Here is an 18,975-nt window from a genome sequence, read left to right as displayed (position 1 = left end):
TCCAGGTTGCCAATTTGTCTCCATATCACTCCCTACTACTACTATTCTTCTGCAAATGTTGCTTATTTTCTTACATTTTAGTTGCTTTTAGTCATTCATAGATTTTAGCTCCCCAAAGATACGTGATATTTTATTTACATGTGATGTTTTATTCCGAAATGAATGAATGAATGTGTGTGTGTGCATGCGTGCGTTCTTTTTGCATACCAGGGCCCAGCAACGTGGAATGAATTGCCCACTGAACTTAGACACAAAGACACAGTGATCACATTCAAGAGGGCTCTCAAAACTCACTTATTTCGACTCCAAGAACAAACTTAAAGACCTGATAATGTTTCCTACCTGAAATATTCTCAGCATGTTTTTTTTAATTTTTTTTAATGTTTTTCAAATTTCGTGTTGTTTGTTTTTGTAATAATATTATTATGTTTCTTATCTTATAGGTGTTGTCTAATGTTGTAAAGCGCTTAGAGCTTCTAAAGATTAGGCGCTATACAAAGTCCTCAATATTATTATTATTATTATTACATGCATGTCTGTATGTGTACGGCTGTAGATGTACAACTATAAGTTAATGGATACTGGACTGTATAGCTTGCACATGATGTATGTTTGCAATTTGTCTTATTGTATGAATAATGCAAAATGTAATTTAAATCATTTGATTTAAACAGTCTGTTGTAATAGATATAATATATATTATGTTTAATATAATAACTTGGACTCAAATTTCCATAAATGGTGTCCTTAACATCAGAATGTCGCTGCAATCAAATATAAAATAAATAGAAGAAATAAAATAATATTTATAAAAAAAATACGCTTTTGATATAATATGCGTCACTCATTAAATTTATAAAATATCAAGTTTCAAGCCAATCAAATTCGTTTGATTAAAGTAAAATTTTATCATCAAATGAATAGGCCTACAGTTATCTTTATTGTTGTAAGCGATGCTCATTTGTTCTACTTAGTCAGGAGTCTGAATCTGTAACACACAAGTTGACAAATATTTACGAAGTTTAAAAACTCTAGTTTATCGTAACCACGGAGAAAGAAATGGAAGCAGACGACAGTTTTGAAGACGACTCTGTTCAGCCTCCAGCCTTCAAGATTGAAGACGTGGCCGATGATGAATTCGACCTGGAGATTCCCCCAACTTCAGGGAATGAATATTTGAGAAGAGTCCGGTAATGGGTCAGAATTTGAAGATGCTTGATCGTCTTCGCTTATTTCACATTTGTATCGGATGATATTGTATAGAGACTGTTTATTTTTCCGAGCATAAATGGGATTTGTTACATAATTTCGAGGTGCCAATATAGTGTTTTGTATTTTCGAGGGATAATTTCTAAGATTTGCGCGGATAACAGGGTTCTTACTGTAATTTTCAGCTGACAAATTGCAAGGAAATCTTTTTGGGGGTCTTTTGTCACAGAGCTCTGAATATGTAGAGTTTTAATTTTATACATTTAATCTGAAGCAGTCAGCATATTGCTTCAGCCAATACACTGTTCATGTTTCAGGATGGTGTGCCTGATCAATATAAACATTGTTTAGAAAAAAGTCTTAGATGTTCCATGCACATTTGTGACGATAGTACTTGACCATTGTAAAAATAATAAATTTGGTATACAAGTTTGTCGTTTGCTGTGTTCACAAAATATCCCTTCAAGTTATAAAATATCATATTAACTCCAAACTAGTGAGTAAGAAACCCACTTTACTGAATTCTTATCTAGCCAATGTTATTAGATGTCTTGCATATATATCGAGTCTTGTCAAAATGATAGTTCTGTCTCATGACAATGACACTTCATTTAGATGATAATTTTGTATTAAAGGGAATGTTCTTCAGCACAATATTTCTCTTGATTTTCTCAGACTGTGTACCCAGTTGACTTGTAGTAACTAGATGTGGACACTTAAGTTTTGAAATTGTGAGTTCAGAGGATGTAATTATCCTTAATAGGTTATTAGAAAATAGTCTTATTTGACAAGAACAGTTTTTGTTTAGTTATGCTCATAGTTACTGAACAGTTGTGATGATTTGTTTTGACAAAAATATCTCCCTAACATTTGTTTGATCATAGTCTCCAAACACCCTTGATCAGGATGATATCTTGCATATAAACAAAACTTAATTTGTGTCTTGCATATAAATGAAACTTAATTTGTGTCTTGCATATAAATGAGACTTAATTTGTGTCTTGCTTAAAAGCAAGGCTTTATTTGTGTCTTGCATATAAACAAGACCTAATTTGTGTCATGCATATGATCACAACAATTTGTGTCTTGCTTATAAATGAGACTTAATTTGTGCCTGCATATAAACAAGACTTAGTTTTTGTCATGCATATAAACAAGACCTAATTTGTGTCTTGCATATAAACAAGCATTAATTTATGACTTGCATATTATTAAGATTCTCTGGTCTTAACCCTTTACCTCATGCAAGCGTCTTTGGACGCCTCTACTCCATTTGCATGGAAGCGCCTTCTGATGCCTCTACTCCATTAGCATGGAAGCGCCTTTTGACGCTTGCTGTAAATATCAGCCATTTTGAGCTGGTTTTCGCAGTGCCACCTTCGGGGAAAACCCCCTATTAAATACTACATTCATTTCTGCAAATGAAAAATTATGTCAGATCATGTGGTCACTGTTTATGCACTGGTCGATATCTGCTATTTAAAGTAACTGGGTTGTAATCTCCACTCTCCAAAATGGCGGTCACAGATTTCATTCAGTACTTATGAAGTTTTCACGTATGAATCACAACTATGAAAGATTCAATAACTTAGGTAAAGGCTCTGTTATTGATGTAGGCAGCAATTAGTTTTTATAAATTATCAAATTCAGATGACTTAGTGATGTAGACGCAGACGAAAAACATGTAAATTTCGAGTATGGGAAATGGCAGCTACAGTTGGTCACGCAGCCTCATTGACTTGACGGTGAATGAGTTCTCTCAAGATTTTAAAGCATATAAAAAAAATTCCTTGAAAAATAATTACACAGCTATAACAATTGGACTTTACTCTTAAATTTTTCCGCATATAATAGATGTGTACCAAAAATGTAAAATGGTTAAAATTGCTGTTAAACATAACATACACTACATTGCTTAACAGTTCACAGGCAAGCCTATGCGTATGCAGTCGGCTAGGTAACAGGTGTTCTATTTATAGCATGCTGCACTTTGTCACTATGCTGTATGAGGTAAAGGGTTAAATAAGTAATAGGAAAGAGTGAGAAGTGACAAACTTGGTCAAAATTCAAAAAATAATTTATTTTCCTAGAATACAATATGAAAATGAAAAAAGGAACTTAAGGTTTTGTATATTAAAACCCAATTAATCCTAGAATTACTAACACAAGTTCTAATATTTTAAGTTCTGAATAAACTTTAGCGATATTCCAAAATAAATCCAATGCTGGAAATATTGATGTGCCAGTGGTGGCCATTGTCATGGTGATGTGCCAACAGTCTTTTGCTGACTCACAATAATACATTCTAAGAATATTTTGATATCTGGATTTCACTTTAATTCCCCGGTAATGTCTAACTGTAGATGATGAGTACTTTATATTTCCAGTAAATAAATAATTTTAATAAATAAAATCCAACCTAAATGAAATACTGCACACAGCAGTAATGCAGCTGATTCTGCTAAGATCTAACAGCATGAGTAAATAATTTTTCCAGTAACAAGATTATATAGTTCTCTACCTGACCTTTTGTCATAATGTTTTAAAATTTTTTTATTACCTAATGGAAAATTTCATTCTGGAAGTTTCCAGATATTTATAACATAAAGCCTTAGTTATAATTAGAAGGTCTGTTGCTAAAATTATAATAAAGAACATGTAAAACATGATGTCTTTGACTTGGACTCAGATAAATATGTTTAATTCTATTAATAATGATTCTAATAGTTAACCCATACTGATAGAGAAAACAATTTGCTATTTAGTAGTTGTGTACAGAATAAAAAGAATCGAAGATTCGGGTCAGGTAGAAAATGAAATTGATTTTGGACAAGGTTAAGTCCAAATTACAATTATCCATAGCATATAATAAAACAGAATTTAAAAAAAACCCAACTAAATAACAGACAATGCAAATTAAATTTATATACAGTGGGACCCCGCTATAACACGGTAGTTGGGAGCCATAGAATCCGACCGTGTTATGAACCGAACCGTGTTATATGCAACCAACTCAGTTAACTGAAGAAAATGTACCCCAACAACAACAACAACAACAAAAATGGGGGGGGGGCGGGGTAATACATGCGGGCGGTAAAATACGTGCTTCGTCGGCACAGTTGCTATCTTGAATTAATGCATATTAAATGAGAAATACACCTGTAGTGAAAAGAGAGAAGACATCATACTTTATTTAGAGAACCATGAATTGGTATGTATACGTGAATACTGTTTATATATAAATGTCTAATGTATAGCATGATCAGAGTATCAACGCAGTGTACTCACCTGCGAACCTCATCATATACATTGAATCCACAATACAAGTGATTCCATCAAAAATATGCATACACAACTTTAAAATATTCATTAATTTTGTAACAGGTCATATTGGTCTGAATTCAGTGGAAAAACATAGCACAATCACGTAACGAATGACGAAGCACATTTACTTTGAAGTACGTTCGAAGTCGGTAAAAGTTAGTTTGCGTTATAAGCCACCGTTGGCATAAACTTTTTCCCTACAAAAAGGAAACTTTCACAGCACAGTTAAAGTGTTCCAGTCACGTTGGAAAATGCAAAAATCCATCAGACTCCATCACTTTTATTTAAGTTTGGTACTGACTTCCTTTGAAGAAAACTTCTTTGCTGTTATTGAAAGATTGTAGTCAGCTTTCTTTGATGAAGGCTGCATGCGCTTTTGAAGTCGCCGCTAAAGAACAGCTTTTGAGAACCAAACGAATGCCCATTTCTTATTGTGGCTGCAACATCAAATAATTGTATTGTATGATTGAGACGGGGATTTTTTCCATTTGCTGAGTACGTTTTCATAACAGTCGGTGCTTCAAAGGTAATCTGTTTCCCTTGAAATTTTAGCAAACTGTTTTATCTGGATACATTTTTAAAAGAATTGGCCGTCTGTCCCTCTATGGCTACTGAATAAACCAATAAGATTTTTAAAAAAATTTTTTTAACATGTGTGGTAGCAGCGTGATGCTGCCTTCTATGCATGTGTCTGAAAATTAAGAAAGGGTCAACGGAAGATAGAGACGCAGGTGTTCTGACGACATGGATTATTCAGAAAATGTGAGTGTACTGAAGGATTTAATTCTGAGTGAAAAGAAGAGGAATTTTACTTACCATGCACACACAAATGCGTCTTTGTAAATATATTAATTACTAGTGACTGGCCGAAAATCCGATGAAAGACAGATTACGAGAGAATGCCTCGTCCAGTTAATCTCCGTTACCAGAAATGTCAACAACAAAAAAGCGGATATTTCACAACATACAGAACTCGTGCTAGATGTCAGGATAAGTGGATTATGATATAACAATGCACTGTTTAATTGGTTTATCAGTATAGACAAAGAATTTGTTTATGTAACAATAGATAAATTTCAGTGCATTTTATATCCAGTTTGCGGCTTCCTTTCATGGGGCCTCTGAATTTCTGCACTCCAAACCAATGGTTGTATATAAAAGTTTAAACAGCCAACAATGTTGCCAACAAATAAAAATAGCCACATGGTATGTTTTGCAGCCAATAAGGAAAAACAATCCAAGTTTGCGACATTGGCGAAGACCTACGCGATCCCAGAATAAACTTTTTATGCGTTTTTTTTTTCTTCTTACTTTTAAGAAGAAAGAAAAAGTACTTTTTCGTGTAGGGGAAAAATACTTTTTCGTGTACGAGAAAAATACATATAAAATTTCAGGAGCCAAGCCACGATCGTCTTGCATTTTTCATTCATACGCGATCTCTATCCCAAAATGATAAGCAACTTTTTACGGTTTTTTTTTGTACTTTTTAAGAATATTTTTTTTTGCACAAGAAAAATACATGTATATAAAATTTCGGGAGCCACGCCACGACTGCGTTATATCCGAATTCGCGTTATAACGGAGCGCGTTATAGCGGGGTCCCACTGTAACAATATAAACAAGACATAATTTGTGTCATGCATGTAAAAGACTTAATTTGTCTTGCATATAAACAACAGTTAATTTGTGTCTTACATATAAACAAAACTTAATTTGTGTCATGCATATAAAAAAGACTTAATATGTGTCTTGCATATGAACTAGATTTAATTTGTGTCTTGGACATAAACAACACTTAACAAGTCCTTTTTGTGCCTTGAATATAAACAGGACTAATGTTGTTTCATGCATGTAAACAAAACTTAATTTGTGTCTTGTATGTAAACAAGGCTAATTTGTGTCTTGCATCATGGAATATGGTGTGGGTAAGCCATGACATGGTAATTCAGGTCTGCAACCTACAACACTCTTCACCATTGTTGCTAAATGGTGATTTATATTCCAGTTTTGGATATTATCCCTATCCCAATCAACTAGGCGGACATGTACAGCTCTGTATATTTATGTCAGGTCTAACAAAATAGTACCAAACACTTTGAATTTTTTGCTTGCGATGACTAGCTAAGGTCAGTCTAATACAAGTCTTGATTGTAATTTGCAGTAAATATTTATTTTTATAAAAGTATGTCAGCATGTGTTTTCTCAAAACATAAAATTACCCATGCTCACTTGAGCACCTCCATTTTGAATTCATCAGCTTCAGAGGTGGACAATTTTTGCATTGTCATGCACTTCAATTTTATATGTATGTAAATCACCTTTGCATGAAGTCCACAATCCCATAATGCCTAAATGGAATTTACCAGTTTTGAAAAATATCAGAACTTATGAATTTTTTAAGTAATGATCCAAAAAGATTTTTTTACTGTTTAAAGATAAAATTTTTGGTGCATAAAGTCCCATTTTATATTTCTAATGGTGTTGAACAGAATTGGGAGATTTATATACAGAATATTGTCATGTTTTGGCCAGGCTAATTTGTAAAATGGCACTCTATTTTTGACTTGCTTGTACCTGTAAAGTTTCTCAGATGTTTTCCCTGCTAGGATGTAGCACTACCATAGATTTGTCTTCTACTTAATTAATTACAAAAATATTGAAACTATTATTCTAACAATGTTACTTTAAGTGGATGACAGCCTCATAATAATGTAGATAGAAGTTTGACTAGGTCTAGGATTAAACCAACAAGGGCTGTGGGATGAAGTATTGATATTAGTTTCTTCAAATAGTAATCAGTATTGCATTATGTGTGAAGATGTGTTTGATCATATCTACAAGCTTACTGATAGTTTTTACATCAGAGACACCATTATGCATTTTAGTAATAAATCTTTTATATTTTTAGACAGGAAGCAAGCCAATGTGCCCAGATAGTTGTTGCCAATATCGATACATCACCATTCAGGGGTAAACAGACTGTTACTATTAGACAGGTAAGCAAACAGTTGCATGACAAAGTCTATTTCGTATTTTAATGTCATATTTTTAAAGAAGAAGGTTTACTGGAATGTATAATGAATGCATATATAGGTGTAAGTAAGAAATTTTATTTAATTATGGTGTAAGAAAAAATCCAGTCATTGTATTTTTCAAATAAAAGTATTATTTGCTAAATCAATTGAGACAGAATTGACCTTGGAAAATTTGATCTTACCCCAAACATAACAGCGATCTCGCAAGGATTTTAAAACAAGGAGCACAGGACTCCCAGTTTGGTAAAAATAGGAGTCCCACCATCAAAAGTTGCAGTCCCTTCTTTCCTACAGAATCAACACAGATGTGAGTGAATCTATTTTTAGATGGAGGGGTTTTTGTAAGGTAATCACTCACTTTAATATGACTTCATTACAACTGTCCATTGACAAGATCGCAAATTTATGGTTTATTTATTTGTCTACGTCCTTGTAGTAATTTTAGGCAATGGTTAAATAGTATCTGATTTGCTGATTTTTTTCCCCCGTATTTTCGCAAATACATGTAAAGTTGGAAAACAGCTTAGACTTTAAAGCACATCTCGTGAATTCCACAACATAGCATTGTCCTCCATGTTTTTGACCTACATAATTTGCAGTTTAAAGTTAAATCTTTAATAAAATAATACCTTGGCTTTGCTTTCAATGATTTGTATATTTTTCTGAAAATATTTGCCCGATGATGTACGAAAACAGACAATCTAATAAACTGGTACATCCCAGACTTAGCAAAGTCCGCCATTATTTCCCGTTAGGCCTACTGGTTAACTTACAGTTTCAAACTAATTTTGTGACGAAATAGTGTACAAGAGGCAGTTAATATATATCCAGATCACCGATTCTGATCTTAAAAAAGATGTTTATATGTTTTATCATCAAAGGATATCATGCACTAAATTGATAGTTGCTACCTTACGTGAAAAAGGGTTAATGGTCAATTAGCTATCAAAACATATGCTTGTGAATTGGCAGGAGTTTGTTTGTCAATGTAATTGATATCAAAACTAGGTCTAGCTACTGATCTTTTGATGAATACATTTTGCTACAAACACTAGAACTAACCGGGCTAAGGCGAGGGGCATTTTAAAAAAAGTATGGTCAGTCAATGTACCTCTTAAATAGCTCTTGTTCGTCCATCAGAGTGATACTGAATTTTGTCAATCCAAGTAAGGATTTATTCCAAACACTAAGCTAGGCATCACATACTTTCTTACACTTAGCTACTGTCCTATCCGAACTATCAATTCTAGCAGCTTTAGCACTCTTATGAATCTTTGTTACAATCTTCATAAGTTTGCCGTTTAACCACAAAATACTTATCCAAATTTACAAATGGCATTTTGTCTAAATCTCAACAGGTCTTGATTCTCGTGCACTGCTTATCCCGATACATTCGGAAATGAACACAATAATGAAAGCTAAAGGTGTTTATTTGATGTACTTTTTATAGATGACCACATGTACGTCTTTGGGTCTTTCTGACTCTGAATTCAATCACCATAAATATCAGTACATTTTCCCACCCGGCCGCCAGTAAAAGCCTTTGAACTGGCCGCCCAGCTGTTGCATCATGTTCTTTTTGATGTACTCTTATAATGGCAACATGTATGTACATCAAGGGGTCTTTCAGTCACTGAATTCTGTCATTGTAAATATCAGCACAGCTAATTGATCAACACATTTTCCAACAAAGCAGGTGGCTGAAGCAGGACTGGCAAGTCTTTGAATTTTGCCGCACACCTATTACATGCGTACGGAGGACTCCGCCTCCGTGATTTTCTGCATCCCAGATAAAAAATTGGCATCCAAATATGTGTAATTAAGCGTTTCCAAGATCTCTGCATTATATCCCAAAATGAGTAAAACAATAAGATAAAATAAGATATGGTTTATTTTAAGGAAATTACTTAATGTTCATGTAAATCTTTGTTTTCTTTCCATCATTGTTGGCACTTTAAACCCGAATGCTGATAATTAAAGTTATAATCAAATATATATATCTAAATAATACATGTAGATATGCGATTGATATGCAGATTAGAAACAGAATGCAGATAGAAAACAATATGGATAACAGGATTTGGAAATTGCCTGATTTTAAGTGAGAGAGAGAGAGAGAATTAAAGCTAGACTGTTTGTAATGATGTATTTATACTTACAACTGAATGATTTGTGACTACTTATTTGACCTATTTACCTTGCAGTTTTCATCTAGTCACCTTGAATTTGGTGACATTCATCAAATATTGGAAAATCTGACTTTTGAAAATGATTTGAGAACATTTTTACTTTTGTTCATGTAGACAGCAGATCATAAACAGCGCTTGTTGGTGCAACATTTTTTTGTAACATCAGTCATGTGTTTAATGAAATTCTCCTGTTGCTAATATTTATGGGCATGTGCCTTTTATTTCCAAACACAAGTGTCAAAAATTAACATATACTTACCGTAAAATCGGCAACATGCATCAAAGCATTCTTCGAAAAGCAGATTATTTAGAAATTAGAGTTGGCAAACTTCAAGCTGTCCAAGGCTAATTTAATACCTGAAAGTCAGTGAATTCCACGTGTACAAATATTACAATTAAAATGTAACTGATAATTAAAGTATAAATATTTATTTATTAGTGGTCAAAACTAGTTTTAAGTGATAAATATGCACATTATCACATCTGGACAAGAAAATGCGAGACTGACCTTGACATTGACTACAGGATGGTAATGTGGCCAGGTATGCAGAAGAAGGATGCGCTATATATAAACACTGAATAAAAGTGTTGATATATATACTGTGATGAGATAAAAACTTGAAGAACATAAAGCATTTGTTCATTTCATATTAAATCTCTTTAACTGGATGTAAAATTTCCATATTGTGCTCTACAGGGCTTAACAAATGATGAAAGTATTTTACTTGTTTCATATATTTTATTTCAAATGAGCACTCATGTGAGATCCACTTTGCTTATAGTGGCATTTATTGTCAGTAATTAAAAGTCCTTACATTTTGTCTTCATTTACTTGATTATTAATGATATAATTTTTCAGTGTAAAATCCCAGCAAAATAAACAGGCTATTTGCATTAAATTACTTGAGTTAATTTCATATTAATTTTTAACTACTTATAAGTCAGGAAATTTCATCACATGCAATGTCCCAATTACTCCCTCTCCCCAAACCACCCACCCCTTAGAGTATGTGCAATCCCTCCACTGATTAGAAATATGGCACTTACATAAACTTCATTTCTTAAAATGTTTTTTCTGTCAACAGTGGGCAGGAAAATGTCATCCAGCTCCTAGAGGATTTGCACCTTCAGAAGCATGGCAGAGAGAACAGGTGGCCAACTTTGCACTACTTAGACAGGTAAAATTCATGCTTAATATTTGGCCATGAATCATATAATTTGGGTTTGGTATTAATCTGTGCATTCTATAATCCTCATATAATGTTTAGTCAAACATCCTAAATCCTTGGTTGGTATCAGTCCATACATTCTTTTGATTGTCAGGGCTCCAGGTGGTTGGTGTCAATCCATACATCCTAATATCCTTGTTTATTGTCAGGGCCCCAGGTGGCCAAGTGGTTGGTATCAATCCATACATCCTAATATCCTTGTTTATTGTCAGGGCCCCAGGTGGCCAAGTGGTCTAAAGTACCAACCTTTAAAGATCACCAACATTTCAATTCAATCTGCATGGGTTTGAGCCTTGGGGTTGGCCAATGTGGTTATATAAGAAAACCTGCCATTAGCTTCCTGTGGGTTGTGATTCTTCCAGGTGTTACTCTTTGTTAAGTTTTTATCCGTATATCCAATAATCCTTGTTTAATGTTAATTTATTCATTCTATAATCCTCATTTATTGTTTAGTCAAACATTATATAATCCTTGTTTAGTGCTTATCCATACATGCAGTAATCCTTGTTTAGTGTTTATCCATAGAGCTTGTAACTTCAATTAAGTGTTTATCCACACATCCTTGTTCAGTGCTTATCCATACAATCCTTGTTTAGTGTATTTCTGTAATCCTAGTGTAATGTTTATCCATATATCCTATAATATTTGTTTAGTGTTTATGCTATAATCCTTAAGTAATGTCTCTCCAAACATCCTATAATCCTTGTTTAGTGTTTATCCATACATCCTATAAACCTTGTTTAGTGTTTATCCATATATCCTATAAACCTTGTTTAGTGTTTATCCATATATCCTATAATCCTTGTTTAGTGTTTATCCATACATCCTATAATCCTTGTTTAGGGTTTATCCATATATCCTATAATCCTTGTTTAGGGTTTATCTTATAATCCTTGTGTATTGTCTGTCCAAACATCCTATAATCCTTGTTTAGTGGTTATCCATATATCCTATAATTCTTGTTTAGTGCTTATCCATACATCCTATAATCTTTGTTTATCCATACATTGTATAATCCTTGTTTATCCATACATCGTATAATCCTTGTTTATCCATACATCGTATAATCCTTGTTTATCCATACATCCTATAATCCTTGTTGAGTGTATATCCATACATCCTATATTCCTTGTTTATCCATACATCCTATAATCCTTGTTTATCCATACATCCTATAATCCTTGTTTATCCATACATTCTATAATCCTTGTTTAGCATATATCCATACGTCCTATAATCCTTGTTTAGTGTATATCCATACATCCTATAATCCTTGTTTAGTGTTTATCCATATATCCTATATCCTTGTTTAGTGTTTATCCTATAATCCTTGTTTAGTGTTTATCCAGACATCCTATAATCCTTGTTTAGGGTTTATCCTATAATACTTGTGTAATGTCTATCCATACATCCTATACTCCTTGTTTAGTGTTTACCCATACATTCGATGATCCTTAAGGAATATATCCATTCATTCTAAATCCTTGTTTAGTGTTTATCAATACATCATATAATCGTTTTTGTGTGTATATCCATACGTCCTATAATCCTTGTGTATATCCATATAACCTATAAACCTCGTTTACTTGATATCAATGCATCCTCTAATCCTCATTTAGTGTCTGTCCATTCATCCTATAATCCTTGTTTATTGTCTGTCCACATATCCTGTCCTTGTTTAGATTTTTGTTGTTGTTGTGGGGGTTTAACGCCATTTTTCAGCACGCGATAGGCTATACATGGCGGCCAGTATTAATGATGGAGGAAGAACCCGGGAAAACGCCGGAAAGAACCACCAACCCACGAGAAGCTACTGGCAAGCTTTCTCACATACCCACATTGGCTGAATCCTAGACTCGAACCGTCCTTGTTTAGAATGTATCCATATATTCTATGACATATCCTTAAGGAAGGAAAAACAGTTGACAAATCTGGTGGTCAATACATGTTTCACATTGCCTTCTAAATTACTGTAGTATTCAAAATTATTCACAACTTTGTCTTGTATGTATGTAAGATTTTCAGAGATTTGTTGGGAGTAAAATCAATGTATCGTGAAAGAAAATCATTTTTTGGAAAGTACTTTACATTTATATTGGGTATAAAAAGTCTTTTATTTGCAGTTTTAAAATTAAGTAATTCCAAGGTAACATAATTTTTAACACAAGTTGATTTTTTTCTAATTTTCAAACAACGAAACTTATTGACTGTAGTTATGACAAGGGTCCAGATTTGGAAAAAGTAACAATCGTTGTCATCTTCTTCAAGCTAATTTTGAGAAGGCAGGTCAAAAGCCAATTCGTGGGTATAGATTTCTTCTCTTACAAGTTCTGCTGCTTCATCTCATTATTGGTACAGCTGACCCTCTGCTTGGAAAAATGCATCACTTGTTACAACTAATGTTAGTTGAACTAGAGCAACATTTGAGCTCAAGACATTTTTCGAAGATAATTTTTTGAAATACTGATCATTAAAATGTTCTTAATATCTTCAAAAGCCAACATAAGAAACTTTTCAGAACATTTAAGAAAAACAGGAGGAGCAGGTCTGTTAGACACACACAAGTCTGTCTAAGACTCATTGTAAGCTCAGCTGCTGATGCTTTATATACTTATTGTTTGGGAAGGAGAAAATTCAACTTTTGATGACATGGATTGTCCTTATGCTTACATTTTGGAGGCATATTTGTTTTACTTCTTTCAGTTTTGGGGGCCCCGAGTGGCCGAGTGGTCTAAAGCGCTCTTCGTTACGGATCACTGCCATCTCACCTCTGTCTGCGGCAGTTCGAGTCTAGGATTCAGCCAATGTGGTTATGTGAGAAAGCTTGCCAGTAGCTTCTCGTGGGTCGGTGGTTCTTTCCGGTGTTTTCCCGGGTTCTTCCTCCACCATTAATACTGGCCACCATGTATAGCCTATTGTGTGCTGAAAAATGGCGTTAAACCCCACAACAACAACAACAAAAAATCTTTCAGTTTTGAGATCAATGTATTTTTAATCAACTTCCAGACTTAATCAAATCATCCAGGTGCATGGTGATAAATTAATCATTAATCTGCAAGCATTTTCTTGCATAGATTTGAGTGAATCTGACAGTCTTTTTTACACTGTAATAACAAGCATGATAAGACATGGAAATAGCTTCAAAAAATGTTGTAGTTTTATAATATTTTTGTAAATAAACAAGCGCATTTGAGAAATATTTTTTGTAATATAATTTTTACATTTTTATTACTTAAAAAATGTTTATTGATTTACTGAATATGGATGGGTGCTACCAGCAAAGTTGTTTGGGTAAATCCCAGGACCCTGGCACCTAATGACACAATTGTGCATGTGTATATATGTATTTATATAAATGCAATAAACTGATAACAAACAGTGTGAAACTAGTGTCTAGCTTGCCTGAGTGCTTTCGACTCTTTTAATGAGTCTTTGTTAAAGGCAAATACAAAACATAGACAAGACAAGCAAATAAAACAGAAAAACGGTTATGTTTGTGAAACTTTACATGGCTGTTTCTTTTAATTCTATTATGTGTCAGCTAGTTTATTTTAGCTTGTTGCTGATACTGGAAAATATTTGTATTGATCTAGAAATTGATGAGCCATAACGACATTTGTTATTTTATGTAAATTTATGTAAGCACAGATTATATCCCAGATATTTTATTGTTATAGTAGTCATCAGCTATTAAGCAAATTTAGAGAATTATTTGAAAGAAAATGTGTTGGCTGCAAAAGATAATTTTATTTGTGCATGGTTGTCTTTTTCTAGTAGTCTTGGTTTAAACCGCTTGGTTTCAATGTTCTAAAGCGGCATGTCCAGTAAGGTTCCTTTTCTTTCCTGGTTTTGAACTCCAGTTGGGGTTGTTAGAAATTGAAATAAGTGATATATCACTGAAAGTGTGGCCAGGGGAGGAGAAGTGTTCTGTGACCGGGCTTCTATGCAGCTTCTTAGATCTGATTGGATGACAGTTTTTTGTTCATTCTGAGAGAAAAAAAGAAAGCAGTTTCAGAGCACAGACAAGCCTGTCTTATCATAACAAGGTGTTTGATTTGACATGAGCATGGTCATAGCTCTTATTATAAAGTGTCTCCGTGTAACATGGTCCCTAATATTATGTGGGTATTGTCATAAATCTCATAATAAAGTATCTCAACATAACATAGCCACTGATATAACACAGATATTGTCATGGATGTCATGATAAAGTATCTCAACATAACATAGCCACTGATATAACACAGATATTGTCATGAATCTAACTGTAAAGTACCTCATCATAATATGATTCCTGAGATAACATGTATATTCATGAATCTCACTATAAAGCTTTTCATCATAACAAGATCCCCGAGATAACATGTATATTCATGGATCTCACTATAAAGCTTTTCATCATAATATGATCCCTGAGATAACATGTATATTCATGAATCTCACTATAAAGCTTCTCAGCATAACAAGATCCCCGAGATAACATGTATATTCATGGATCTCACTATAAAGCTTCTCAGCATAACAAGATCCACGAGATAACATGTATATTCATGGATCTCACTATAAAGCTTTTCAGCATAACAAGATCCCTGAGATAACATGTATATTCATGAATCTCACTATAAAGCTTCTCAGCATAACAAGATCCCCGAGATAACATGTATATTCATGGATCTCACTATAAAGCTTTTCAGCATAACAAGATCCCTGAGATAATATGTATATTCATGGATCTCACTATAAAGCTTCTCAGCATAACATGATTCCTGAGATAACATGTATATTCATGGATCTCGCTATAAAGCTTTTCATCATAACAAGATCCCTGAGATAACATGTATATTCATGGATCTCACTATAAAGCTTTTCATTATAATATGATCCCTGAGATAACATGTATATTCATGAATCTCACTATAAAGCTTTTCAGCATAACATGATCCCTGAGATAACATGTATATTCATGAATCTCACTATAAAGCTTTTCGGCATAACAAGATCCCTGAGATAACATGTATATTCCTGGATCTCACTATAAAGCTTCTCAGCATAACAAGATCCCTGAGATAACATGTATATTCATGGATCTCGCTATAAAGCTTTTCATCATAACAAGATCCCCGAGATAACATGTATATTCATGGATCTCACTATAAAGCTTTTCATCATAATATGATTCCTGAGATAACATGTATATTCATGAATCTCACTATAAAGCTTTTCATCATAACAAGATCCCCGAGATACATGTATATTCATGGATCTCACTATAAAGCTTTTCATCATAATATGATCCCTGAGATGACATGTATATTCATGGATCTCACTATAAAGCTTTTCATCATGATATGATCCCTGAGATAACATGTATATTCATGAATCTCACTATAAAGCTTTTCAGCATAACATGATCCCTGAGATAACATGTATATTCATGAATCTCACTATAAAGCTTTTCATCATAATATGATCCCTGAGTTAACATGTATATTCATGAATCTCACTATAAAGCTTTTCAGCATAACACGATCCCTGAGATAACATGTATATTCATGAATCTGACTGTAAAGCTTTTCAGCATAACAAGATCCCTGAGATAACATGTATATTCCTGGATCTCACTATAAAGCTTCTCAGGATAACAAGATTCCTGAGATAACATGTATATTCATGGATCTCACTATAAGGCTTCTCAGCATAACAAGATGCCTGGTACAATACAGGTATATTTATGGTTCCTGTGGTTGTATTATTCCATAATGTACCTAGTAAACGATGACCTTGCCTATACCATGGTACACATTTTGGCTTTTCTGAACAGTGTTATAATGAAGAACTGGTCTATTCAATTAAGCATAAGCATGTACTTTTTAATAGTGATGAGCTGCTCTATTTGATTATTAGGTATAGACAGGTATTTATAGTGCTGAGCTGGTCTGTTTTATTAGGTATAGACAAGCATTTATAGTGCTAAGCTGGTCTGTTTCATTAGGTATAGACAGGTATTTATTGTGATGAGCTGGTCTGTTTCATTAGGTATAGACAGGCATTTATTGTGATGAGCTGGTCTGTTTCATTAGGTATAGACAGGCATTTATAGTGCTAAGCTGGTCTGTTTCATTAGGTATAGACAGGTATTTATAGTGCTGAGCTGGTCTGTTTCATTAGGTATATACAGGTATTTATGGTGATGAGCTGGTCTTTTTAATTAGGTATATACAGGTATTTATATTGATGAGCTGGTCTTTTTCATTAGGTTTATACAAGTATTTATAGTGCTGAGCTGGTCTTTTTTATTAGGTATGATTTTTATTTATAATGGTGAGCTGGTCTGTTTAATTAGGGATGTACAGGTATTTATTAATAGTGATGAGTTGGTCTATTTAATTAGGTATATACAAGTACTTTTTTATATTTGTGATAATTGTCTTTTGATTTTATTGCATTTCATCATGTATTGCTGTTGTATGTATGGATGTCGTACATAATATAAATATATACGTTTAAAAAAAATAATAATTTTATGTAATCTTATCAGTCTCTATGTGACATTCTATGTTTGACAGAAGCTGGTCAGAAACAAAGCTTTGAGGAAAAGAAAATGCTTGAGCACACAGGCAGTTTCCAAACTGGTATGTAATGGTAACAAGAATTGTTATATGTATAGGTATGTAGTGATCCAGATAGAAATAGAGGTATGTTTCCCCCTCTGCCCTCAGTGACCCTATAGTGGCCCATCTACCCTCCAAGAACCTTACTCTCAGCAGTAATCTTTAGAGACGTTTTTCATAGCTTCAGGGTAAACACTCACTTCAGTCATATGCAAAAATAAGTGGTTGTCAATCCAGATTTATTCTGTTTTTATTCAGGATAGTATGCTTTTGTTTCATTGTGAAATATTACCCTGCGTATCGTATTTCTGTCACATTAAAACCAGGGGTTCATTTAGAAATGTAATGAAAAAATGGGGGATGTGCTCATTGTTGAATAAAGCATTCATATATAAAATTTGATTTAAATTTTATCAAGTTTTCAATGTTAAAAATATTATCAAAATTTTGTCAGTGCTTTTATATAAAACATTTTTACTTAAATTTTGTCAAAGCTTTCATTGATAAAAATCTGAACTAAATTTTGTTTAAGTTCGGCTTATTATCAAACATTGCCATATCATCATGCAAGGACAGTGGTCAACTTTTGAGCTTTCAGTAGATTTCAGTATAAGTTACAAGCAGATCTATAACTTAAGTTAAATGAATACATTTTGAAGATAATTTGAAAAAAATATATTTATGTTGTAGCCCCAGATCAATGATATTGAAGGTTGGTGCAGGCTTTGTTTTGGACGATTACAGCCTCCATCTCACAGTGAAAGAGAAAAGGATGTGAACTGCACAGACAACCAGAACAAACATGAGGGTGTGTTACCTCTACTCAGCATTTTAACAGCAATGGATCAGGTATTCCAATCATTGTATTCAGCATTTTATCAGCAATGGATCAGGTATTCCAGTCATTGCATTCAGTATTTTATCAGCAATGGATCAGGTATTCCAATCATTGTATTCAGCATTTTAACAGCAATGGATCAGGTATTCAAATCATTGTATTCAGCATTTTAACAGCAATGGATCAGGTATTCCAATCATTGTATTCAGCATTTTATCAGCAATGGATCAGGTATTCCAGTCATTGCATTCAGTATTTTATCAGCAGTGGATCAGGTATTCCAGTCATTGTATTCAACATTTGAACAGCAGTGGAACAGGTATTCCAATCATTGTATTCAGCATTTTAACAGCAATGGATCAGGTATTCCAATCATTGTACTCGGCATTTGAACAGCAATGAATCAGGTATTCCATTTTAACAGCAATAGATCAGGTATTCCAATCATTGTACTTGGCATTTGAACAGCAATGAATCAGGTATTCCATTTTACCAGCAATGGATCAGGTATTCCAATCATTGTATTCAGCATTTGAACAG

General features: G+C 33.6%; 1 protein-coding gene across 1 annotated transcript in view; it reads left to right on the top strand.

The window, feature by feature from the left end:
• Positions 1-956: 956 nt before the first annotated feature.
• The window catches only part of LOC149776645 (gem-associated protein 2-like), a 33,551-nt gene continuing 15,532 nt past the window's right edge, over positions 957-18,975 (top strand). Inside the window, exons 1-5 of the mRNA XM_089941157.1 lie at positions 957-1,190; positions 7,442-7,529; positions 10,843-10,935; positions 17,553-17,618; positions 18,288-18,446. Of these exons, the coding sequence (XP_089797283.1) occupies positions 1,060-1,190; positions 7,442-7,529; positions 10,843-10,935; positions 17,553-17,618; positions 18,288-18,446 (537 nt within the window). The 5' untranslated portion in view covers positions 957-1,059. The remainder of the gene's footprint in view (positions 1,191-7,441; positions 7,530-10,842; positions 10,936-17,552; positions 17,619-18,287; positions 18,447-18,975) is intronic.

This window comes from Sinohyriopsis cumingii, chromosome 18, assembly GCF_028554795.1.
Source record: "Sinohyriopsis cumingii isolate HCF-2022 chromosome 18, ASM2855479v2, whole genome shotgun sequence".
NCBI classification, from domain to species: domain Eukaryota; kingdom Metazoa; phylum Mollusca; class Bivalvia; order Unionida; family Unionidae; genus Sinohyriopsis; species Sinohyriopsis cumingii.
This window is presented reverse-complemented; position numbering and strand designations above follow the sequence as displayed.